Here is a 26,302-nt window from a genome sequence, read left to right on the forward strand (position 1 = left end):
TATGAAAATGTCTTTCTCTTTGCATCTACCAGTATTCCAACTGTATCTCAATTATAGTAGTAGAGATATGAATATGAATGTGGTTTAGAGAATAATCACGGGTAGATTGTGTCAGTTTCCACAGAGTTAAATACTATGACCACTGTCTTCAAGTTAACATTAATTATACAAGATAAAATCAGATGATTCTTAGATAAATGGCAATTGAGGTATAAGACAAATAATCCAGTTTCTTCTTTTAAGAAGGAAATGTTAGGGCAGCTAGGTGGCGCAGTGGGTAGAGAACCGGCCCTGGAGTCAGGAGGACCTGAGTTCAAATCCAGCCTCAGACACTTGACACTTACTAGCTGTGTGACCCTGGGAAAGTCACTTAACCCCAATTTCCTCACCAAAAAAAAAAAAAAGAAGAAGGAAATATTAATGAAATGTCTGGATTTCATGCTTGAAAGCCTTATTTATGTTCTAATTCATGGACTGATGGGGAATAAATTTAACACTGGAAGTGAACTTAGAAGTCATCTAGTCCAAACCACTCATTTTATGAATGAGGGGAACTGAGTCCCGGAGAAAGTGAGAGACGTGCATGTGGTAATACTTTGAGGAAGTTACTGAACCCACAATGTAACCCCAGGTCGTGGCACTCCAAACCCATCCTGCTTCCAGTGCATCACCCCACCATATATACATGGCAGCTATCATAGATAACCACAGAAACAGTTCATCTAAAAGCCTGTTTGTTCTTGATGGCAGTATCTAAGAAAGATGATTTTAAGTCATTGACTAGTCACTGACTACATGTGAGGAATCTGACAGTAAACATTGAATAAGCAGTTTTAAATCAATATGCCTTAGATATTAGGACTTTAAATGATTATGTTTCAAATAATGTCCAAAAATTTTACTAATTATGTAGAACTTTTCTAAAACATTTATTATCCTTTTAGATATCTTCATCTTTTCCTATTTTAAAAAATTGATTACTGCAAAGCTTTAAGGTTCCATACTTAAGTTATGTTTTAGTACTTCCATACAGACCATAGTATGGATAGTACCATGCCATAGTAAAGGGCCTACAGTTGCTGTGGCCAAAAATATTTGTTAGATAGTGGCCAGTTTTCTGAGAAAAAGAGTCTTTCAGGACAAGTTCTTCAGCAAAAGATATGTGGTCTGTCTTTTGGTCTATGTCTAAAGCCCTTGCACTCTTGTCAGACCTTCCAGAAGTTGGTTATCTGCTGGAAGATATAACCTTTAAGAACTCAGGGTTACCTTTATACCATGATAAGCTATCAAAGTAAGACTTTAGTAAAGGGAACAATCTATTGTCCTTCAAAATTTTAAATATAATTTAATTAAAAGGATGGAATCTTCCACTGGAGTAGAAATTATCCTACTCAGAAACTTCACTCTGGTGTAGAGGTAACTAAGTTCTTGAAGCTTATGGTAGCAGTATGTAAGTTTTGGCAGGTCCTTCCTTCTAATGTGGGAAAATGTTGCCAAAGGGTTTTCAGCAATGCACTGCATATTTTTCTATAAACCAATGTGAAAGTTGTCACTGGAATATTGGCCACATAGTGATCATTTTGATCACTTTAATTCCTGAAGACCATCTGCTAGGTAAGCCACAAAGGTATTGTGACCTTCATTTGTAGAGTGAGTGCCCATGCCATAAAATAATGGATCTTTGGTGTATTAAAAAGTAAGGAGGAATTTATTAAATCAGATTATTAATCCCTTGAATAATATATACATTTCCATTTTTCCATAGGAAAAGGTACTAATGGCCCTTAAGTGACTTTTCTTAGGATCACAACATGAATAATTGTAGCAATCTTGGTTAGAACTGAGATATCAAAATTGTAATGGGGCTAAAATTCTAGCTAATCTGTCTAAAAATATCCAATAAATTATAAGCTTTAGCAAGAGTTAGACTTTTAATCATTTATTAAGGAGAATAAGAATTTGGTGAAGAGAGAGAGAAAGGCCTAGATTCCTCCATCTATTAAAGGGAGAGCGCATTTGTAGCTCCCTTCTCCACCAGAGTCCTCCAGAAAGAGAGTGAGTCAGAGCGCCAGGCTCCCCCTTCTTCCTCCCACTTGCAAACGTCACTTCCTGACGCCAAAGAAAAGACGCATGGTCTTGCCCTCAGAGACCTTCACCTCATGGCGGAACTTTTCTACAGTAAGTCTCCAGCAGGTGGCATCATTCCAATCATTACAGTCCCCGCTTTGTTTCCTTGATGAAACAGTCAAAATAACAAAATATAATAACCTATGCTAACTAACAATATGTTAATAACAATATAGAAAAGGGAGAGAGGAAAGTTTTGTCCAGAGGGGCAGTTCCTCATGAACATAATCTACTTCTCACTCATGCTTTTTTAAATGATAGTTTTCCCTAGTATGCTTTTTATTAAATACCCTAAAAGTAGAGAATAAGAAGAGAATATGATTTAAACCTGATCATGATGTGTTTAATTTTTAAAAAATGAATTGTTGCATATTTTGTATCCACCCCATTTCTTCTATTTTCATTGAAATGGTGTGTGTGTGTGTGTGTGTGTGTGTGTGTGTGTATACACACACATAAATATATCTATATATTTACTCTTGGTTATTCTTTTTCTTTAGGTTATTTCACAATTGAGGATCCTGGGTAGATTAGTAACATCTGGCTCCAAGTTTGATAGAGAAATCTGGTCTAATGAACTTTCTCCTGTACTTAATCTATGGAAGAAACTTAATCAGGTATGTTCTGTCATTTCACATTAAAAAACTGTGAACTTTCCCCTTCTTCCATCAATCTTTACCCCTCCCCCCACCAAAAGACTTAAAACTGTCTGTATCTGTGAAATGCACCACCACCCAGCATTGAACACGTCCATCTTTCTAACTTTCTCTTTCTCTTTCATTGTCTTTGCCTTTGAACCAATCCCATGTTTATGTTCTCACTCTCACATGACCATCCACCTAATGCAGGCCCTCATTCATCACCATTCATTCAGACAATTGCAGTACCATTGTCATTGGTCTCTCTTGCTCTAATTCCCCTTCTCATTAGTACATCCTCTATATAGGGCCAAAGGACCATTCTGACCATATTGTTCCATTGCTAGAGAAGTCCAGTGGTTCCTTATTACCTATAGGATCAAATATATACTTTTCTCTTTGGTGTTTAAAACTCTTTTACAAATCTGGCTCAAGTCTGTTTCCAGGCTCACTGCATGTTTCATCTTTTTTACATATCTATGTTCAGCCACATCCTCATAGATGACTTTTGACAAACCTGGAATGCATTCTTCTTTACCTTGCTGCTTAGATTTCCTAATTTCCATTCAAACCTCAGTTCAAATACCACTTATTACATGAGACCATTCATTATCCTCTCAAGGGCTGGTTCCTTCCCATGCAAAATTACCTTGTAATATTTTTTGTATATATTTTATATTTACTTATTGTTTCCCCCAAGAGAACATCAGCTCCTTTGGGCCAGGGTTGTTTTCTCTCTTTGCTCACCTGATATCTCTAAAGAGCTTATCTTGGATTCTAAGTTTTGAATATTTGCATCTCAGATCTTGCTAGGTAGGATAGTGTAAATGTATATGCTTCTTTTATCTTTAGTGAATAAGGAGAAATTCAGTTTCCTCCCTTCATTGAAGTATAGTTATTTCTTCTCTTACCTTTGCTGGATCCTCATCAGATTACACCCTCCAGCCAGCATTGTCCCTCAGCGTCTGTCTGGTGCCCTCTCTTTTCTCCTTCTATACTAATCTCTTGGTGATTCATCAGCTCCTGTGGATTGATTATCTCTATATCATCTCTATGATGATGATTCTCAAATTTCCTATCCTGCCCAATCTCTCTGGTGACCATCAATCTCTAGTCACCCACAGACTTTCAGACATCTCTAGCTGCATGTCCAGTAAGACATCTAAACTCAATATGTCCAAAACAGAACTAATTTTCTTTCTACCTAATCCTTGCCCCGCCTCACCTTCCCTATTGCTATAAAGGCTAACACCGTCTCACAGACTTGCAACCAAGGAGTCATCCTTGATTTCCTCACTATCTCTCATTCCCATATCCAATCTGTAGCCAAGGCCTGTCGATTTCACCTTTGAAACATCTCTTGAATATACCTCTGTCTCTCCTCTGACACTAACACCACTCCAGTGGCAGGCCCCTCATTATCTCAGTCGTACTCCTGCAGTAGCCTGCAGGTGGTCAGCCTGCTCAATCCTTCTCCATTCCAGGGCATCCTCCACTCAGCCATGAAAGTGACTTTCTTAAAGCACAGGTCTGATCATATTATCCCGCTACTCAAAAATTTTGGTGGCTTCCTATCACTTCCAGGAGCAAATACAAAATGCTGTTTGACATTCAAAGTCCTGCATAACCTGGCTCACTGATATGTATTCTGTCTGTCCCCCTGCCTGGAATGCTCTCATTTCTCTGTCTTTACTGCTGAACTGCCTGCCTGGCTTTCTACTAAAATCCCACCTTCTACAGGAAGCCTTCCCTATCCCCTCTTAATTCCATTGCTTTCTCTGTTTTAGTTATTTCCTGTTTATCATGTATATAGCTTGCTTTGTATATATTTGCTTACATGTTGTCTCCTCCATTAGTTTGTAAGCTCCTTGAGGGTAGGGTATATGATGATGATTGTCTTAGGGGAAAGAAGTGGTGGGGGTCCTTAGGTATTTCTCTGTAAAGAATTACACTCTTGCACACAGTCCAATTAGAATTAAAATGGTCCTTTATTGGGCACTAGAGAAAATTACCTAGAGGGAAGATGAAGACTTAGCCTCAAGGGGAGGAGATAGCTTAGAAACATTCTCCTCCCAGAACAGAAGGAAGGCCAAATCTTTTATAGAAGATAGATTGTGGCGACCACCTGACAATGGAAAGTTCCTTTTGCCAGGTGGGGTGGGGTCAGTGAAAGATTTCTAGTGAGTGGGGGGGTTCTTTTTTGAAATGATAGTCCTGACTTGTGGGGTTATCTGTCTCCTAGCTCAGGTACTAGCCAAACCAAATGACTTTCCTGGCTACAGAATTTATCTCCCCTTACTTCTTAGGTTGACCAGTTTTAAACTTAATGGTCCATTGACTCCTTGATATGTCTGTCCTGTCCTAAGTCCCATGTCAATGATAATGATGATGATAATAATAATGAAAATAGTTTATTTTTATTAATTGTATCCCCAGAATTTAGCACAATGCCTTACACATAGGAGGTTCTTAATAAATGTTAATTTATTTATTGATCTTCCATGAACTGGCTGGGTGGATACCCCAGCCAATCTTTTTGTAGACTGATGACTCGTATCATTTTTATTATTTATACTTTAGGAGTTAGAAGCCCTATGGCACAGGGTGTAGAGGGCAAGTTTTGGAGATGGGAAGAACTAAGTTTAAGATCTGCCTCAAACAGATCAAGTTAGAAGAACCTCTTGATGTCCCCAGGGAACTCTTTAAGAGTATATTTAAGTTTGAAAGGAGTTACAGATCCACAATGGTAGAGTGAATTTCCATTTGGACAAGACTACAGTACATTCATACTTTAGCAGATATGGGAATCTCAATTATATTTTTAATAAAATTAAGTGAAGTGATTGCCTAAGATCAAATAACAATTTAGTAACAGGCTGGGATTCTTCTTTTAGTCCAGTACATTTAATCCAATGAATAGAGCAAGTTTGCTGAAAATGGGCCTTTAAAAAAAATGAATCCCTTTGGGTCTTGAACAGCACAATGTCTCTTCCTATGACCTTGTCGTAACTTATCACTACCCAATTTTTTACAGTAAGGAATTTTCTCCCAAGACCATCCAGTCCAATAATTCAGCAAACATTTATTAAACAACTAACATATGCAGGGCACTGAGCTAGAAAAACTTTGGAAATAGACAAAATTAAACTAAAAACAATCCCTATTCTCAAAGAGCTTACCATTCCATTAGGGGGATGTGATATATAAATGGATAATCATAACCATAACAATATATGTGTGTGTATGTGTGTACACACACACACAAACACACACACAAATATATATATAACTTGAAGGCGGGGAAAGATCACTAACAGTGAGGGGCGGGGAATCAGATAAAGCTTACTTTAGATGGAAATGAACTGAGACAGGAAGGGAACTTCTTGTTTTATGAGGTAGAGATGAAAAAATGAATGTACTCCATTGGCTTTTGAAGATCAAAAGGACTTTGATAATCTTGGAAAGAGGGAATTCATTCAAGTGGTTGGATGTGCTTTGTTTGTAAAGGGTTGAAAACTGGGTGAGGAAAGGAAGGGGAGAGAGTTAGTATAGATAGATTGCTTTTTTTAAAAGAAAGGAAGGAAGGCTATATATAGTAAGATACCTCAAGGAGCTGATAGAGTCAAGTGAAGGGTTTTTGTTTGTTGTTGTATGGTTGATTATTGATTTTTTTGTTTTGTTTTGTTTTTGTTTTTTAAGGACAGAGAAACCTGGGAACAAGCAACAAGAAATGAGCCAGTATATAGGTAGAGAGTAAAGGCTAAAGAAAGGGGAAATAATTGAAGGAGCTGGGGAAATAATTTAAAGAGGCAAGCTTCTGGAGGAGACCAGAGAGGATAAGTTTAGGGTACAATTATAAACATTGATCTGGATGAGAAGTACTCTCTCTTTATCAGAAATTGGATCAAAGGAAGAGAGAAAGAAGTAATGACCAGGGGTTATGAATTGTAAAAACAGGGGCTAGCCAGTGCTGACAGTGGTCTGCATTTTCACAATAGAGTATGAAGTGAGGTTCTCTGTTGAGAGGAAGCAAGGATAGTAATATAGAAGTAAAAATAGTTTATAAATAAGCTCAAACTTAATTTTTCTCATTCTCAATCCAAAGTCCTTTAAGAGAGCTGTTCTTTACTTGGATAGAGATGCAATTTGTATACAATATTTAATGCGCAGGTGTTCTAATCTGGTAACTTTTTTCTTAGATAACATCCACATTAGATCTTTATAATTGCATATAGTCTTAAATACTCCAGCAGCAATCTTAGAGTTTTACTGGTGTTGCTCCTAAAATATTCCGCATAATCATCTACCTCAGATAATGCTTTTGGACCAGCATATTAACTTGGAATGTACTTTCCTTTGGTAGTCTTTTCAAATTAAAACATGCTCAGTGAAAAGTCATTTTCAGTAAACAGTATTTTAGTAATCAGTAATTCTGTATCCCTTTGTTATCATAAACTTTATGGTTTTAATTTTCTCATTTAGAAAAACAGTTCCCCCTCCTGCATCCCTGGCCCCTGCCAAGGATTGTCAGATTTCCTTACTTAAAATTTATAACATAGAGGATGTTGTTTGAAATCTTACACTATGTTTCAAAAGTGATACATTAATAAAATAATTGCCTCTAACTGTATTTCTTCCTCTTCTGCTTATGGCAACTTGAGATTTTATTACTTATATATTAACTGAAGATGCCTTTAAAAATATAATTAAGGCAGAGAATTTTAATTTATGAATATATGTGACTTTTCCATATGGACAGCCTATTATTAAATGTCATAGAACAAAATGTCTCTATAATCAGTTGTTCAAGATTACTTAGTGTAGGGACCAATTTTTAATTGGGGAGTGTTAGCTAGGTGGCTCGCTACAATATTGGAGCAAGGAAGGAGACTGGCAGCCTCCCTCAAAACAGAGCAGGATTTATTTAACAGGAACGAACTTAAAAAAACACAAACAGGATCAGTAGGATCAAGGAAAAGGAAATAAAATGGGGAAAAGGGAAATTATACAACCTGAACAACACCACCACCCAGGAATCAGCTGAGAACACACAGCAGCATCCTGTCCCCTTCCAGCTTCAAGCTAGAATGGCGGAAAACCTCCCTTCTTCCCAGCAGACCCCAGCTGAGCACCTACAGCCCCCAGCCAATTGGCTGGCAGCTCTGACAGTCACATGACTTCGCTCACTAGGCTTCCAATCATTATAATTTTGCCAGGCCCATGTAGGCGTTGGCGAGTGGTGATGACATGAGATGCCAGCGTCAAGGCAATGGCTACAACCAGTGGGTGGAGCACCATGCAGTTTGCGGAGCCCCAGGCCCGTGCCTGTGCCGAGGTTTTTTTAATTCTAGCCAAAAGATGGGGTCATAAAAACCTCAAATAACAATTAATTCTTTACATTAGACAACTTCCAATGCCAAGATGGTGGAGTGAGGAAGGAACCCTCTGAGCTCTCCCAAATTTCTCTCCCAACCAATAAAATCTGCCTCTGAATTGTTCAGGGAGCAGCTTACCCAGCCTAGCAGGAAAGGTCCGTCTTGCCTGGGTAGGAAGGAAGTGAGTTCCAAGAGCAGCAGCAGCAACAACTAGATTCACAGAAGGAAGCCTAAAGCAGGGCTCTGAGCCTGGGACAATCTACCAATGAGGCCCTGCCCTCTTGAAAACCAACAGCCCCCCAGTCAAGTGAGCAGTTTGGTCAGAATAGCATGAACCCTCATCAACCCCACCCCCTTTTCCCGCAAAAACCACCTGGGAGACCTTGACACCACTGCTGACCAGCAGTGAAGCCCCACCTGAGGCTGGCCAATAGTAAGATCCTGCCCCTAGGGCTTACCAGCAGAGAGACTCTTTTTCCGGAGCAAATAAGGTGCAGGGGGCGGCCAACCCTTGGGAAGATTTACAACAAAATTAGTTCTCCAGGTCCAGCTAACAGAGAAGCCCCATTAACATAGCAACCTAGCAGCAGGGCACCACCCATGGAGAAGTCCAATCCACATCAGGGGAGGCCAAAAGGGAGACCAACCCCTAATACCAATGAAAAAGGAACATGCTACAGAAAAAGCAATTGTCTAAGTCATGGCAACCCCTGAAAGCCATCAATAATACCCAAAGCCACAGCACAAAACTTGAGAAAATGCATGAATAGAGCCCAATTCTCTTATAAAAACACCAAGTCACAAAAAAGCATAAAAATGAGCAAAAAAACCCCAACCCCCCCAAAAAAAATCTTGACTATAGAAAGTTACTATGGTCATGTTTTCTAAATTATTGTTCTAGACGGAGTTTTTTCTAAAATTATTATTTCTACTGCTGCATATGTATTAATGTCTACTGCACCCATTTTGGCAGTAAGCATTTGTTAATTAATATCATATATTAATAAAGTATTGACTGCATGGTGTTTAACACAAAGCAGTTGGCAGTAGCTTTGTTAATTAATATCATATATTAATAAAGTATTGACTGTGTGGCGTTTAACACAAGCAGGAGGAAAGTCCCAGTACCATGTTGTCTATCAGAGAGACAGTATGTGACCTCAAGGAGAGTTCACAAGTCCTACAAACCTACATTGTCCTAAGAGGAGAACAATTAATCCCAATACTATATAAACTATATGGGAAAATAAGTGAAGAGTCATCTTACCAAATTCCTTTTATGAGACAAATGTGATGCTGATACCAAAACCAGGAAGAGCCAAAACAGAGAAAGAAAATTATAGACCAATTTTCCTAATAAATATTGATGCAAAAATTTTGAATAAAATACTAGTAAGGATATTACAGTAAGGATCATACACTGTGCCCAAGTGGGATTATACCAGGAATGTAAGGCTGGTTCACTATTAGAAATAGTGAAAAATTACTTTCAACATAATTGACTACGTCAGTAACAAAATCAACAGAAATCATATGATTATCTCAATAGATGCAGAAAAACCTTTTATAAAAATATAGCACCCATTCCTATTAAAAAACACTGGAGAGCATAAGAATAAATGGAGCTTACCTTAAAATGATCAGTAATATTTATCTAAAACCATTAGCAAGCATTATCTGTAATGGGGATAAGCTAGAAGCCTTCCTAATACAACCAGGGGTGAAGCAAGGATGTCCATTATCAGCTCTATTATTTAATATTGTACTAGAAATCTTGAAGAAGAATAAGAAATTAAAGGAATTAGAATAGGTAATAATAATAGAATAATAGAATGAGGAAACAATTTGCAGATGATATAATGTTATACTTAGAAAATCCTAGAGAATCAACTCAAAAAACTACTTTAAATTATTAACAACTTTAGCAAAGTTGCAGGATACAAAATAAACCCACATAAATCATCAAAGTTTATATATATTACCAACAAAGTCTAGCAGCAAGAGGTAGAAAGATAAATTCCACTTAAAATAACCATAGAAGGGCAGCTAGGTAGCACAGTAGATAAAGCACTGGCCCTGGATTCAGGAGGACCTGAGTTCAAATCCGTCCTCAGACACTTGACACTTACTAGCTGTGTGACCCTGGGCAAGTCACTTAACCCTCATTGCCCCCCCCCACAAAAATAATAAAATAATTATACAAAATATAAAATACTTGGGAGTCTCCCTGCCAAGAAAAACCCAGGAAGTAGAAAACAATTTTCACACAAAGTCATATGAAAACAATTGGGAAAATGTTAATTGCTCATGAGTAGGCTGAGCCAATATAATAAAAATGATATTCTTACCTAAGTTAATTTATTTATTTAGTGCTATTCCAATCAAACTATCAAAAATATTTTATATAGAGAGACTTTTATTCATGATTTTCTAGCATCACTGTCATTTCCCAGTTATTCCTCTACCTCTCTTATTTGAATTTTAAATTCCTTTTTGGGCCAGAGACCAATTCACATATTTCTTTGGGGGAGGGAGGACTTTAGATGTAGCTGTTTTGACTTTATTGTCTTCTTTTGAGTTTGTGTTTTAATATTCCCTGTCACCATACCAACTTTCTGTGATCAGGATCTTTTTTTGTTATTGGCTCATTTTCCTAGCCTATTTCTTAACTTTTAACTTTATATTAAAGTTGGGCTCTGCTCTCAGGATGCAGGGGGCACTGGCTTTAGCTTCAGGTTTTTTGTGCAGCTGTTTTGAGAGCTAGTTCTAGGGGTCTGTAAGTTTTTAGTTCTTCCAAGCTGGTATGATATGAGAGGTGTGTTTACTACTCTCCTAGCCTGTGGTCTGGTCTGTGAGTGACCACAAGCACTATTTTCTACCATGAAACTCTGAGCAGGGTCCTTGTTCCCTTATGGCCACAAGATCTTGTGTGCTAGTGTTTCTCCTCAAGCTGGGATTGAGACCCAGAACTCTGACCTGGATCTGAATATTGGCAATGCAATAGAGTCCTGCCCCCACTGCCAGCAAAGGGACCGCTGTAATCTCTTTCTGACCAGTTGTCTGACCTTCTTACTGTCTGGAGTGAGAGCTCAGGAAGCTGCTGCTGTTGCTGCTGTTGATTCAATCGTCCCCAAGTCCTGTTGACCTTTCAAATTGTCTTAGGGAAGAAAATTGTTTTACTCCCTCCTTTTGTGGGTTCTGCTGCTCCAGAATTCTTTTTGAAGTCTTAAAGTATTTGAGGGCCAATTTGGAGAGCTCAGGTGAGTCCCTGCCTTTTCTCCATCCTGTTGGATCCATCTCTTTCTTTATTCTTTTGAAATACAATACACTTACAAAATCAGTCTATTATTTTTTTCATGGATAGTGGCAAGATGAGTTACCTAAGCAATAATTTACCCATTCTCAAGTATTTTATTTCAGCTTTCCTCAAGAGCTTTCTTTTTACTTCTAATTTTCCTCCTGTTATCTATATAGAATAAGTAAATATCCGTTGTGATTTAGTTTTTTGAAAGATGTTTTTAAACACTAATTATTATTACATTAATTTTAGGGTTAAAAGTCTCATAAAGGATAATTTTTGCATAACTTTTCTTCTGCCTTTAGATTCTTTAGCCACCCAGTTGACTTTTATCCATCTTAAAAGATGAACCGGGGGCAGCTAGGTGGCACAGTGGATAAAGCACTGGCCCTGGATTCAGGAGGACCTGAGTTCAAATCCAACCTCAGACACTTGACACTAGCTGTGTGACCCTGGGCAAATCACTTAACCCTCATTGCCCCACCAAAAAAAAAAAAAAGAAGAATCAGCAGAAAAGTAAAAATAATTAAATATTTTATTTAGGTCTGCTAATCATCAGAAAACATTTATCAAACACATGAATAGAAATGCTACTTCTTACTCATTATTCCCCTTGGCCACAAGTCATACCATTTTCCAATTTAGTCTTTAAGCCTCTTGACCCTTATTGTTAGCCTTTTCAGAAACAGATAACCTCTCTACCTACTTCCTAGACAGAATTGGAATAATTAGGATTTTCTTTGGCTTTTTCAAATCCTTATGCCCCCTTCTCCCCCCAAAAATCAATACTCTTCTGTTTCTGAAAGTCTTAAGGGGGTATGTGTTCCTGTTACTTAAATCAAGCTCTATTAGCCTTATACACATTTTAGATCCTTCTCAGATGTAGTTTTCTCCTCACATCTTATTGCTGTCACATAGCATTTTGACATCCTCACCTCTTTCTAGCTCAGACAAAACTGTCATTTGGCTCTACTATCTCTCCCATAGATGATTCTAGCTACTTTTCCCCATTTACTACTAGATTCTTCAACCAAACTAATTTATTTATTTTTTACTCAGTGCCTTATTCTTTTCTACCAACATCTTGTTGATAATTTTCAATCTGACTTCCAGGCCAATCTAACAAACATTTATTAAACACCCATAGTGTGTAGTGCATTGTGTTGGGTGCTTGGGATACAGGGACAAAATGAAAATCACTCATTTCCTTAAAAGCACTTACCTTATATTGGGGAAACAGAACATATACATGGATAAATATATGTGTACTTACTTATATATATATATATGTAAACAGACACAATCTGAGGAGGAGGAGAAAGAACACTAAAGGGTCATGAAAGGTTTTCTACAGAGCATAACACATAAGCTTTGAATACACAAATATACAGATTATAATTTGAGGAAGTGAAGATAGAGCACAGGGTAAGGGAATCATGGAAGGTTTCCCATAAGACATGGTATATGAACTGACTCCAAAAGAAGTAAGGGATCCAAAGTGATAATGGTGAAGAGGAAGAACATAACAGGCATGGTAGCTAATCTGTGCAAGGGCAGGAGAAACCACATTAAGTTTGAGAAACAGCAGATTGGTCAGTTTGGTTAGAGTGTAGGGTGTGTGATGGACAGTTTGAAGGAAGACTAGAAAAACAGGCTGCAAACAGATTGTGAAGGACTATAAATATAAAACAAAGAAGTCTGTATTTTATCTTGGAGGCAATAAGGAGCCACTGGAATTTATCCATGAGATGAAGATGCAGTGAAAATGTCAGACATATACTTTAAGAATGTCACTTTAGGGGCAGCTAGGTGGTGCAGTGGATAGAGCACTGGCCCTGGAGTCAGGAGGACTTGAGTTCAAATCCAGCCTCAGACACTTAACACATACTAGCTGTGTGACCCTGGGCAAGTCACTTAACCCCAATTGCCTAAAAAAAAAAAAGAATGTCACTGTAGCAACTGTATGGGGAATTGATTTGAAGAAGGGAGAGACTCAAGGTAGAGAATCCCATTAGGAGGATATTGTGACAGTTTAGGCAATAATAGTCTGGATTAAGGTGGGATCCATGTATGTAGAGAAAAGGTATTGAATATGGAAAGTATGGTGGTAGTATCAGTATTGCTTGGCAACTAATTGGAGATGAGCATTAAAGGAGCATTAATAGTTGAAGACTTAGAAGGGTTGCAGTGGGTTCCTTGACTGAGATAGGAAAGTTTTATAGCACAATATGTAATGAATTCTGATTTAGATGTGTTGAGTTTGAGATGTGTAGGGAACATTCAGTTGATGCAGTATTAGAACTGAGTAGAAAAAGTAAAGCTGAATGTGTTGATCTGTGATAACCTGGAGAGAAATGAAGAGTTCAGGAAATGTCCTTTGATGACAAGTAAGGCTAGGAGGTATGATACGAATGATGAACCAACAAAAGAACCTGAGAAAAGAGGAGGTTGAAAAGTTGCAAATGAAAATAGTGCCGCAAAAAACCCAGGAAAGAATTCAGAACTTGACATTGCCAAATGCTCTCCATTAAATTGGTATTATATTTAGTTGCCAATAACTTCCTTCTATCTAAATAAAACTCTCCTCTATTATGTATGTCTCTCTACCGATTCTCTGCCCCAGTCCCTATACTCTTTATAAATGTAGCTTTAAGGACACTACAGTCTCTTGGGTTTTATTGATCTACACTGTACTTTCTTTCATGACTGAAATTTTTATATGTAGGCTGGGACATGATTTGTGTAAAGGGTTGAAGCAGAAATGTAGGGAACAAGTAACACAAATTTAACAAATATTTATTGATTTTCTCCTAATTGCAAACTACTATAAAGGTAAATAAAACATAATCTCTAAACTCAAGGACCTCACAGAATAGTTGAGATAAGGCATATATATTTATAATGACTTTTAAAGGTAGAATGTGAATGAGTAATTATAGAGTTACAAAATAACTATGAACCAAGAGAACGTTGTGCAGAGAAACAACAATATTGTTTGATGGAGAACTGTGAAAGACTTAACTATTCTCAACAATACAACGATCGAAAGCAGTCTCAAAGGACTATTGATGACACATACTATCCACTTCCAAAGAAAGAACTGATACTGATGGAACACAGAGTGAAGCATGATATTTTTCACTTTCTTTCATTTTTTTCTTTTATTCAAGTTTTCTTGTACATAATGACTAATGTGGTAATGTTTGATATAATCATACATGTGTAATCTATATCAGATTGCTTACGACCACGAGGGATAAAAATTGAAACCCAAAACTATAAATAAAAATGTTTTACTTTAGAGAAACCAAAATAACTATGAGATGTAAAATGAGAGATTATTTTTAGTGTAAGGTGGAGATAGTCATAAAGGAAAACTTCTTAGAAGAGATGCTGTTTAAGGTGGGCCTTGAAGGATGGTTCAGAATTAGATAAGTATAGGTAAGAAAAAGCAAATAGATTTGGCCAAAGCTGAGTGTATAAATAGAGATAAAAGTAGATAAATTATTTGGGTAGGGTGAGGAAAGTTTGTATGAAGCGTTAAAGCCCGTTGTCAAATGTTTTGATAGGATACATTGAACAATAATGGACTACTGAAGAGTTTTTTGTGTTGTTGTTGGTTTTTTTTTTTTTGGTGAGGCATTTGGGGTTAAGTGACTTGCCCAGGGTCACACAGCTAGTGTCAAGTGTCTGAGACTGGATTCGAACTCAGGTCCTCCTGAATCCAGGGCCAGTGCTTTATCCGCTGCCCCCTACTGAAGAGTTTTGAGGGAATAAGGCTGATGTAGTTGAATCTCTGTGATTTGTTGCCATATTTATTGGGAACATTATGAACAGAGTCCCGCTCCACTGTGGCTGCACGTTCTGGTGTGCTTGTGCTCCTCCCCTGTCTGGATCACCACCCAAGACTGTGACCTGGATCACAGTATGGGCAAAACAATGGAGTCCTGCCACAGTGCTATTAAAGAGACCCCTGTAATTTCCTTCTGGTAAGTTGTTTGACCTCCTCACAGTCTGTGGGCTGAGTTCCAGAAGCAGTTGCTGCTGCTGTTGATTCAGAGGCTCCTGAGGTCTGCTCCTGGTTTGCTGGGGCTGGGTCTTTCTTACCTGGCACAACCTGCACTGGACTGCTCTCCACTCTCACTCCATTACAACAGATCTTTCCTGCTAACCTTCTAAGTTATCTTTAGCTGGAAAATTATTTCACCCGTTCCTTTTGGAGGTTCTGCTGCTTCAGAAATTGTCTTATGACATTATATGAAGGCATTTGGAGGGGTCTTTGGGAGAACTCAGGCAGGTCACTGCCTTTCCTCTGCCATCTTGGCTCCACCCCTCTATTGGGGGCAAAAAAGTCCTAGAAAAAAGGGATGGAGTCGGAAAGTACTTTTGAGTTAGTAAAGACTCAGATTAGTTTGCTCATCCATACACTTATTGGTTGGGTGAACAATACACAAGTTATTTGACATTTTGAGCCCCAGTTTCCTCATCTGCAAAATATGAATAATAATATTAATTAATAGTTGGTATCTACATAAACTTTAAGTTTTGCAGAATGCCTGGCATACATTACTTATGATCATGAGATAATTGGTCTAGAGCAGGAACAGACTTTTGAAGCCATATAGCCTATCTCTTCATGTTACAGATGAAGAAACTATGGTGCAGGCAGTTGGGCAATAAATATTTGAGGTGGGAATTGAACTAAGTTCTTTTGACTGCAGAGTTTCTTTCCACTCTACCGTGCTACCTGATTTGGTCCTCACAACAACCATCTAAGATAACCCTCTCTCCACTTTACACATGAGAAAACTCTGACTGAAAAGTGTTAAATGAATTTACTCTGAAGTAACACAGTTGGTAACTGAGGCAGGATTCAATCCTAGATCTTCCTTACCCTATGGGCAGCATTCTAGGCACCACCTCAGATTATCTCATAGGTTTGTTGTAAGGAGCAAATCAGATCATGTTTGACAAGTGCCTTAGAAGCCTGGAAGCACTAGTTACAAATGTCAGTTATTTGTTATAAATGAAATTAATTGTGTTGGGGAGATACGAGTAGTGGTCTGCCCTTATGAATATGAGTTACCTAGGAGTGACAAGAAATCATATACTATGATCAAGGGATAGGAGTGAAGAAACTAAAGGATTTAAGCACTTAGATAAAAACATGAAGGACAAAGAGGCATGAAAGAATCCAGAGTTGTAGATCAGAGGACTTAGAGATCCTGCATATAGTGAAAGTTTAGTAGATGGGTATATTTAAGTGGGAAGATTTGAAGTTTATTTTTAATTTTTTTTTCTTTTTTAGTGAGGCAATTGGGGTTAAGTGACTTGCCCAGGGTCACACAGCTAGTAAGTGTTATGTGTCTGAGGCCGGATTTGAACTCAGGTACTCCTGACTCCAAGGCCGGTGCTCTATCCACTGTGCCACCTAGCTGCCCCCTGAAGTTTATTTTTATTTGCAGTTTCACGTAACAGGGGAACATCCTTTTGGGAAGGCAAAAGGTACAGAACCTACATCTAGCAGTGGGAAAACATGATCTTTTGAAGAATGTAGGTAGAGAATGGAATTTTTTTTTAAAAGGATTTCTTTGACCTAAAAAAAATCAAATCAGGAAGGTGTTTTACTCTATAATTTCTGCTATGATACACTTTATACCAATTAGCATTATAGAACCTGATGGTTAGAATAATAGACATTTTTTCATTTGGTAAAATAATGAAAAAAATTGCTGTGGAATGTTTCATGAAATGCTTTGAAAATGGGATATCTCAATGATACTTTAAACAAGGAACAGGAGAAAGCATCATAACTTTACTAGTTTATCTTAAAGATGTAATTAACAGAGAGGTTTAGAGTAATTAGGTGAAGGAGCATTGGTCTTTAGAGAAATATAGCCTAGTTGAACACATTGGGTCACTCTAAAATCTTAATTACATATTAAGTGAATTGCTAGTTGAATACTGATAAAATGGTTTTAAAAGAAAGAGCCTGTAGATGTGCCAGACTGGAAGTCATTATTTTTAATGACTAATATACTTTCAGTATATATGAGTTCTGTGCAAAAGTTGCATTTTATAAATAATCTACTTGTTAGTACTTTTCCATTCTGTTTTAAAAGTCTTTGTGGTTAAAAAAAAGTCTTTTTTTTATTTCTTCCATAATAAATATGTTGCCATTTCAGATTTGGAGTCTGTTTTTATTTAATTTTTAAAATATGCTTTTTATTATTTCAGTGACCATGACCATGAGGATTTTTATCAGCCAATAGAGTCTACTTAAAAAACCACACAACTCATTTAAGAAATTCTCTCCTGAGCTTTACAACAACAAGAACTTTTCAGTAGCTTACTATGAAAGCAATTTTTATGAGTGGTGCTTGTAAGAAATTTTAAAACCTACTACCATTAACTTCACTGGTGACATTTGGTTATTCCTTTGACTTCTCAGTAGGTTTAAAGATTGCTTTTAAGTCAGTGATTTCTAGACTTTGTGTCACAACTTCTACCCTTTCCTCCCTCCTGCCCTTAGCACCTCTTTTATTTCAAATAGAGAATTTATTATAATTTTTAAATAATGTATAAACAGATCTTAAACATAGAATAAATTATCCTGATACCCACAGAGTTTTTGATTGATAATGTCATTTACATTTCATTTTATACTAGCAGTGTGGCATAGTGGATAGAATATGAGTATCAAAGGAAGAAAGACCTGAGTATAGGACTTTCTATGTCAGAACATGATTGACTGTGGGACCCTGGGAAAATCACTTAAACCTCTCAATAGTTTGTGAAATTTTCTAAGACTATCCTTTGCAAAGAAGGTATCACCTTGAATTAGGATAGGGAATTTTCTCATTCTAGAGTTCCTTTGCATTTATAAAATCACAGGGCCAGCCAATAGATATTCTCAATTAAAAACTTATGAAACAATAATTATAATGAAATTATTGTCATAGTTAGGCTTGTTTTATACATGTTTTTCAAACAGTGATGTTAATGGTATTGCTATCTATAATTCTTTTCTTTTCTTTATTTTTTTTGTGGAGCAATGAGAGTTAAGTGACTTGCCCAGGGTCACACAGCTAGTAAGTGTTGAGTGTCTGAGGCTGGATTTGAATTCAGGTCCTCCTGAATCCAGGGCCGATGCTTTATCCACTGCACCACCTAGTTGCCCACTATAATTCTTTTTTAACCAATAATCAAGATTGACATTTTGTTTTTACAGCAGAGAACCCATCTCACAGGAGTAAAATTTATTAAAATTTACATAATGGATTTAATAAACTAGTGAATTCTTTATTTCCCAGTAGCTAAAACACTGTAAAAACTTTAGGTTTAGATTCTTGTACTGACATAGTATCCCAACACTAGTCAGTCAGCTCTTCTTGTTTAGACAGAGGAAAACAAAGTCACCATTTGTCTGTTGCAAATGTATTTCTTTTCCCTTCATATTTAGGAATATCTCAGTCCTTAAATTTTTTTTGTAAACCAGTCAAGTAGTTAATAAGTCTGTCATTACCTTCTTTTATCTAATTTGCAGAACAAGTATTTGTTTTAAATGAGGAAATATGTAAACTATTATTTTTATAAATTTATTATCCATACCTCTATTTTTAAGCAAATAATCACTTTATGAATCAGAATGTAAGTTTGAAGATCTTGTGATAACAGGTTTTTAAAAAATATACAACAATTTTGCAAGTTTTAGGAGGAGGAAATTTTTGCTGTAAAGAGAGTTGCTTCATCTTTTTAATTATTATCACTAAGAAAAATGGTAATTTCTTATTTTATCCCAAACACCCTTTGAAATATTTGGCATAAGAAAGCCATGTTTTTTGCAGGAATATAGAGGTGTTATGTATTCTCTCTCCATATCAGCATGCAGTTTTGCAAAGAATCTTCCTTTTATTCAGCTTTTTAAAAAACAAGTTTAGTTGCCTTACTTGTATAACAACTTGAAAAACTATTTATTTTATATTAAAAATGTCATATGTGAATCAAACAGCTAGATGACACAATGGAAAGAGCACTGTACCTAGTGTCAGGAAGCCCTAACTGTTCTAAGACGCATACTAGCTGTGTAATGCTGGGCAAGTCACTTAACTGTTTGTCTCAGTTTCTTCATCTGCAAAATGAGCTGGCATAAGATTTACCAAGATTAATTTCATCTAAATTAATAGCTGCAGGTAGCACCACTATATATTCTAATGATGACACTTAGAAACTGTGCAAGAAAATTTGCACTATCCAAGAGATTCTTTGGTTATCTGAGATTTTTCTTTCTTATTAAAGCCATATAATTTTCCCTGGAAAATATAGAATCTTGCCGATAGATAGATAGATAGATAGATAGATAGATAGATAGATAGATAGATAGATAGATAGATAGATATAGATACATAGATATATACATACATACATTTCAAGGAGTCATTTCAGTTTATTGGTTTCCATGATATTTACAGCTAAAAGTGTTCATAAACACACACATACACGCATGCACACATCTTTCCTCTCCACAATATTTGTGAATCCCAGTGATTAAACATGGTGTATCATATTTCCTTGATATAGGCTTTTTTGTTTCTGTGTTTCCTCCACTTTAACTATCCCTTTTGGTGCTGCTGCAATGGATCTTCTCTTTAAATTGATAATATATTGTCTGTTAATAATTAGAGACAATAGCAAATTTACTAAAATTAATTTTAAATTAAATTGATGAAAATTACAAATGATTATAACAGTATTTGAATTATTTCAATTTTTAAAAAATTATAGCTTTTTGGAAACCAGTCTATTATATTACATTATATTAACTAGAATGAATGTTGTTTTAACTTTAACACTAATATTGTTTAACTTCAAGTTTATATACTTCCCATATAATGAGCCTTCCCCGATTTATTATGATTGTGTCAAGTTGCCCCCACTTTGAAATATGGTAGGCTGATTCAAATTGTTCATAATGCATCAATTAATTCTGAGTTGTATTTTCTATCTATTGCAGTGAATCTACTATGTCTCCCTTTTGTTTTCTATAATTTGGACATTTTCATTTTTTAAAATGGGCATATTCATGCAGGCTTTGAACTAGATCATTTCTAATAAACTTGTCAATTATCCATATCCCTCTTCCTAAAATGGTTTTATCCTTCCCCCAAAGGCAGCATGTCCTTTATGGAAATATGGACATGGAATATGGAATATTCCATAATAATATGGAAATTTCCAATAATATGGAAAAGTCCAGCAATGTAAATGTGGATTTAAGTTATTATCCTTATGATCAAATAGGGTAGAACCACTGCCCAGAGTGGATGGGAAGATGATAATAGATAATGGAGAGAATGAAAACTCAATTCCTATTTGCTTATTTTCTTGGCTGTGAACCTTTGGGCTAGAAACTATAAATTTTTAAAAATAAAACCTAAGACTAGTTAGATATATTATAAATGGGGTGATAGAAGCCCTCATTGAGTTCATGTCACCAGGCCCATGTAAACTATAGAGATTTATAAAGGAACTCCCAAACATGATTATCGTCCCACTTTCACTGCTTGTTGAAAAATTTTGGAAAATGAGAGATTCTATCAGCCAAAAGGGGGCAAATATCCTTTTTTTTTTTTAAAGGGAGAGGGAGATAAGAGTGGAACCTTCATTTTATGAGCCTAGTGAGTTTGATGTCAATTCCTGTGTAAATTCCCGAATATATTATTAAAGGGATTCTGTCTGCATGTAGAAAGAAAAACAGTGATCACTAAAAGGTAGAATTTCTTTATTGAGAACATCTTTCTGGATGAATTACATTTGCTATTTTGACTGGATTCCCATGCTAGTAAATGTAGGGGACACTCTAGATATTCCTGTTTTTCAGTAAGACATAACAAAGTATCTCATGTTCTTCCGGGTATGATGGAGAGATGAGGTATAAACTATGATGATAAAATTAGAAGGATTTGAAGCTTAATGACTGGACCAAATGAATGAATGAATGGGTGATGATGATGATGATGAAATGGAATAAACATTCATATAGTTCCCACTGTGTGCCAGCCACCATACTAAGTACTCACAGATATTATCTTATTTGATCCTCTCAACAACCATATTATTATTCCATTTTATGGATGAGGAAATCAAGGCAAATGGAGGTTAAGTGATTTGCCCAGGGTCACACAGCTAGCAAATGTTTGAGGCCAGATTTGAACTCAGATCTTCTTAACCCCAGGTTCAGCATTTAATTCACTGCACTACCTTGCTGCCTAATACTCAATAATGGATAAATGTCAGTTTGGAGGGAGGTATCTAGTAGGCTACCCCAGAGATCTATTTTGAAAGCTGTGCCATTCAAATTTTTTTTCAGAGATTCAGATGAAAACCCAGATGCTTGCTTATTACATTTACAGAATGACATGAAGCTAGGAGGAATAGTTAACACATTGCATGATGGTATCTAAAAACATCTCAAGAAGATACACTGATGTGCTGAAACTAATAAGATGAAATTTGATAGTGAGAAATACAGATAAGTGTATAGTTCTTTATTCTAGTGTCAGGTATATAATAGGTGAGATATGGTTAGATAACAGTTCACAAAGAAAGAGATCCATAGGTAGTGGTTTTTTTTTTTCATTTAAAATGCAAACTTCAAGGATTTCAGAATTTTGAATACTTTTTGTTATTGTTCATACTATCAATTCAAAGGAAAATGTAAAGGTCAGAATTAAAGGTTTAATTCTTTTAAGACTATTTTGTTCATTTGGTTAGTTATTCATATTACTGGGTTTTTTTCCACATATTTTGTATATTACTTTAAAGGTTGGTTTTGTTCCCTTTGAGTCTATAAAGAAAGTAATTGCTTACACTTAAAGAATAGGAATATTCTCTATTCAGATAACTTAAATTTTTCTAAATCATTTTTCTCCATCTTGAAGATCCCTGTACTGAATATTCTTCTGATAGCAGTGTCCTGCTTTAATGAGAAATATTGCTAACAAAAGCAAGCCAAAAAAAAAAAAAGCCTTTTCAAGCAGTATTTGCTTTGTCCTTGACTTTACCTTTCTTAAGGAACTTTGCCAAAGGAAAAGCTAATATTTCTTTTACTGAATATTAGGACCTGCAATGCAGATTTGCCTCTGCAGAATAAAGTGCCGATAATGATGATCAAACTGAAACGACTGAGTATTGACTGAAAGTCCTTAAATGTAGCAAAATGAGTTTATGCTGTTGTTATTTTACGTAGTACATAATTTTACATCACCTTGCTAATTATACCATTTTTAATTTAGTAAACAGAGCCTGAGAAATAGCAGATAAATATATTTTGTGAAAAACAACCTTAATCAAATAAGCAATTGGATCAGCATAAAGAGCAATGATTTCTGGATTTTGCCATTAAGCTTGAATTTGTTCATCAATTTACTTCCTTCATCATAAGATTCATTGCATTGGGTTCATTTTTCCTATTAAAAATAAGAACTTCATAGCTTTTTTCATAGCCTTTTAAAATAATATTTTTATCAAATTTATCCCATATAATTTATTTAAAGAGTTATGTTTCATTCACTTCTTTGTTGTTTTTTTTTTTTTAGTCAGGCAGTTGGGGTTAAGTGACTTGCCCAGGGTCACACAGCTAGTAATAAGTGTTAAGTGTCTGAGGCCAGATTTGAACTCAGGTCCTCCTGAATCCAGGGCCGGTGCTCTATCCACTGGGCCACCTAGCTGCCCCCATTCACTTCTTAGTTAAATAAGAGGCACCTTTCAATCAAGTTTCTGTTCCCAACATTCTATTGAAATTTTACTCTAGATTAGTATCATTGAACCACTTAATTTTCTCAAGCTCTCATTTTACTTTACTGTTTTGTAGAATTTGACACAATTGACTATTCATTTTTCCTTTCTTGTCCTTGTTTACTAGAATAGCTTTCCTTCTGTTTTTCTGATATTCTTTCTTATTTTCACTTCTACCTCCTTTCTTCCCCTAATGGTGTATATACCTTGACTTGATCTTCAACCCTCTTTCTCTACAAGCTCTCTTCCTCAGAGCACTTCTATTCTAACATGTTTTTCATTTATTAAGTCCATGCAAATGACTTTTAAATCTCTATTTCTTTATCTCCCTTGATCTCACTCCTAAGCTCTTCTCCAATAAATCCAACTGTGTACTTATTAATCATTTATACCTAGTTGGAAATCTGAATAAAGTCTTAAGACTTTGCCTTTTGCATTATTGAGAAGTTTGAGACCACATAAAATACACACCTCAATTCTCTTCCTCTGCTTTGAAGCGCTCTAAATCTTTCCCCACCTTCTAGTTTTAGAAAAAGAGATGATCCTTCTGGACAAAACTGACACTTTTACTTTCCATATTTATCCTTTATAACCTTATTCTGTCTTTTAGTCAATTTATGTTCAATTAAAAATAATAATTAATATTTGTTCTTCAGAGAATGCTATGCCCAATATTTGGGAGGATATAAGGTTCAGATGAGCCATAGTCATTACCTTTATGGAACTTAGTGATAAAACACAGGGTGATAACTTACACAAAATAATGTATTATAGCACTTTTATGGGCATCTTTAATATACTTATGTGAGGAAATATGAATAGACTATTGAGCAGATATGAGAGTTAGGTTGGGCTTAATGGAGGAGATGCTGTCTGAGATGTAATTTAAAGGGTAAATAGGAGTTGAGGAAAATAATTGGAGGGAGAACATTGCGTAGAGAGCAGTTCGAGTAAAGACACAGAGATAGTATGAGACAGATTTGGAGGAATATAGAAAATAATCTAGTTTGGGTGAAGTATGGGGTATGTGACATTAAGTATTTTGAGATAAGAATTAAATGCCAAAGCTCTACCAGAATTTGGAAGCTTTGAATGTGAGATGAAGAAGTCTGAACTTTATTTAGTAGGTGGTAGAAAACCCTTGAAGACTTTTGAGCAAAAAGAGTGATATGACCAGACTAATGTTTGGGGAAGAATAATTTGGCATTGTTATGAAAGACATGATAAAGTCATGAGTAGAGTGGGGGCAACCTTTTGGGATGCTATTCCAGCTTTGCAGATGGGTAGTGGTGAGAGATTCTAATAGGGTTGTGGCAATAGAAATCTAGAGAACATGTACTGGGAGAGAAACAAGAGGACTTGCTAAATAATTAGACATCTCATGTCAAGGCAAGGGAGAGGGAAGAACCCAAGATTAATTAATCAATCAACATGCATGTATTCTGATAGACAGGGGACATGTAAAGATAAAAATGAAATAATCTCTTCCCTCAAGGAGCTTATGGACATTCTATAGAGATCACAACAAAGACCAAGAGTAGTTTTAGGAAGGTTAAGACATAGGGAGGGATGGAATTATAAGAGGTTATTATGAGAGAGACAAATCAATTGTTGGGAGACATGAACAACAATCTTTATTTAATCTGTTCTGACTGCTTGTTCAGTTAGTTTCTTGAAAATTGTGCTCCTGGGGCAGCTAGGTGGCACAGTGGATAGAGCACCGGCCTTGGAGTCAGGAAGACCTAAGTTCAAATCTGGTCTCAGATACTTGACACATACTAGCTGTGTGACCCTGGGCAAGTCACTTAACCCCAATTGCCTCACCCAAAAAAACAAAAAACAAACAAACAAAAAAAACAAACAAGAAATTTGTGCTCCTAATCTGTTATTGGTGATATTTATGCTTAACAAATTAATGAATATTTGGAACCTATCTTGGTGTAATCATGTCCCAGTCATGTAACTTTCTTCACCTATAATTCTTTTTCCACTCTTTTCCAATGTCCACATCACACCCATTCTTCAAATCCTACTTCCATCAAACTTGCCCTGAATATCCCAGCCCTTGTTCTTTTTTCCTTATTAAATTCATGTTGCATTTATAACCCATAAAATATGGTTTAAAACTTAATTATGGTATATGTAGTGCATTTAAATACCTCCAAAATTTGTCTCCAACCAACCTCAAATTTTTTAGAATAATTAAAAAAAACCTAAATTGTAGAAAGAGCATTGGATTGATAGTTAAGTGATATAAGCTTTAGTTACTTCATGGAATTCGATAATTGTGGACAAGCCACCTTAATCTATCTGAATTTGTTTCCCTGGTAGAAAGTGGGGTTTAGGGAGATTAATAAAATTATTACTTAGGACTCTTTCACCTTTAAAATTTTGTAATTCTATATATTGTTTTATATTAGCCACTTTTGTGCTTGGTTTATATAACTTTGTAAATGCCATGAGGACATTGATTCTTATATGTTCTTCTCTAATTCCCCCATAGCTCCTACAATGGTGCTGATGCTGAGCACATCTTCAGTACTGAATTTGTTTGTAAATTGATCTATATAGCCATGATCAGAGTTGAAAAATAACAAAGTGATAGAGTATATTTATAACAGATATCATGTGTTTACTTTTCAACAAAAAAATGACTTTTGGTGCTTGTAGAGTATTTACCTGGTTGTTGCATGCCATTGTTAATCATGTCAGCATTTCCCCCACAGAGGAAACATAAACTTTTTGAGAACTTGTATAGAAAAAGACAATGACCCTTTCTCCTGAACTTTAGCATGGTTCCACTCTGCAATGAAGCAGTGAACCAAGCTCAGGCTCTATAGTGAGAGAGGTTGGACGGGAATGAATGCCTTTGAACAGGCTACTTCGTTTGTCAAGGCGTCTGTCTAGTTATCTGTAAAATGAAGGGGTTGAACTTTAAGAAGTGTTAAAGTCCCCTCAAACTCTAACTGGAATCTTAAGATCTTATTATCCTATGAAGTGGCTACCATCCCAACAATATACAGGCCATGGTGAATTAAAAGGAGGGTGAAACAAAACTATGTTAGAAG

The 26,302-nt window shown here is 36.1% G+C and overlaps 1 protein-coding gene across 1 annotated transcript in view; it reads left to right on the plus strand.

Annotated features, from left to right (window-relative positions):
* DYNC2H1 (dynein cytoplasmic 2 heavy chain 1) overlaps positions 1-26,302 on the plus strand; it is a 380,708-nt gene that overhangs the window by 274,362 nt on the left and 80,044 nt on the right. The window contains 1 exon segment of the mRNA XM_043996879.1: positions 2,628-2,744. Within this exon segment, the coding sequence (XP_043852814.1) occupies positions 2,628-2,744 (117 nt within the window).

This window comes from Dromiciops gliroides, chromosome 3 (assembly GCF_019393635.1).
Source record: "Dromiciops gliroides isolate mDroGli1 chromosome 3, mDroGli1.pri, whole genome shotgun sequence".
Classification (NCBI taxonomy): Eukaryota; Metazoa; Chordata; class Mammalia; order Microbiotheria; family Microbiotheriidae; genus Dromiciops; species Dromiciops gliroides.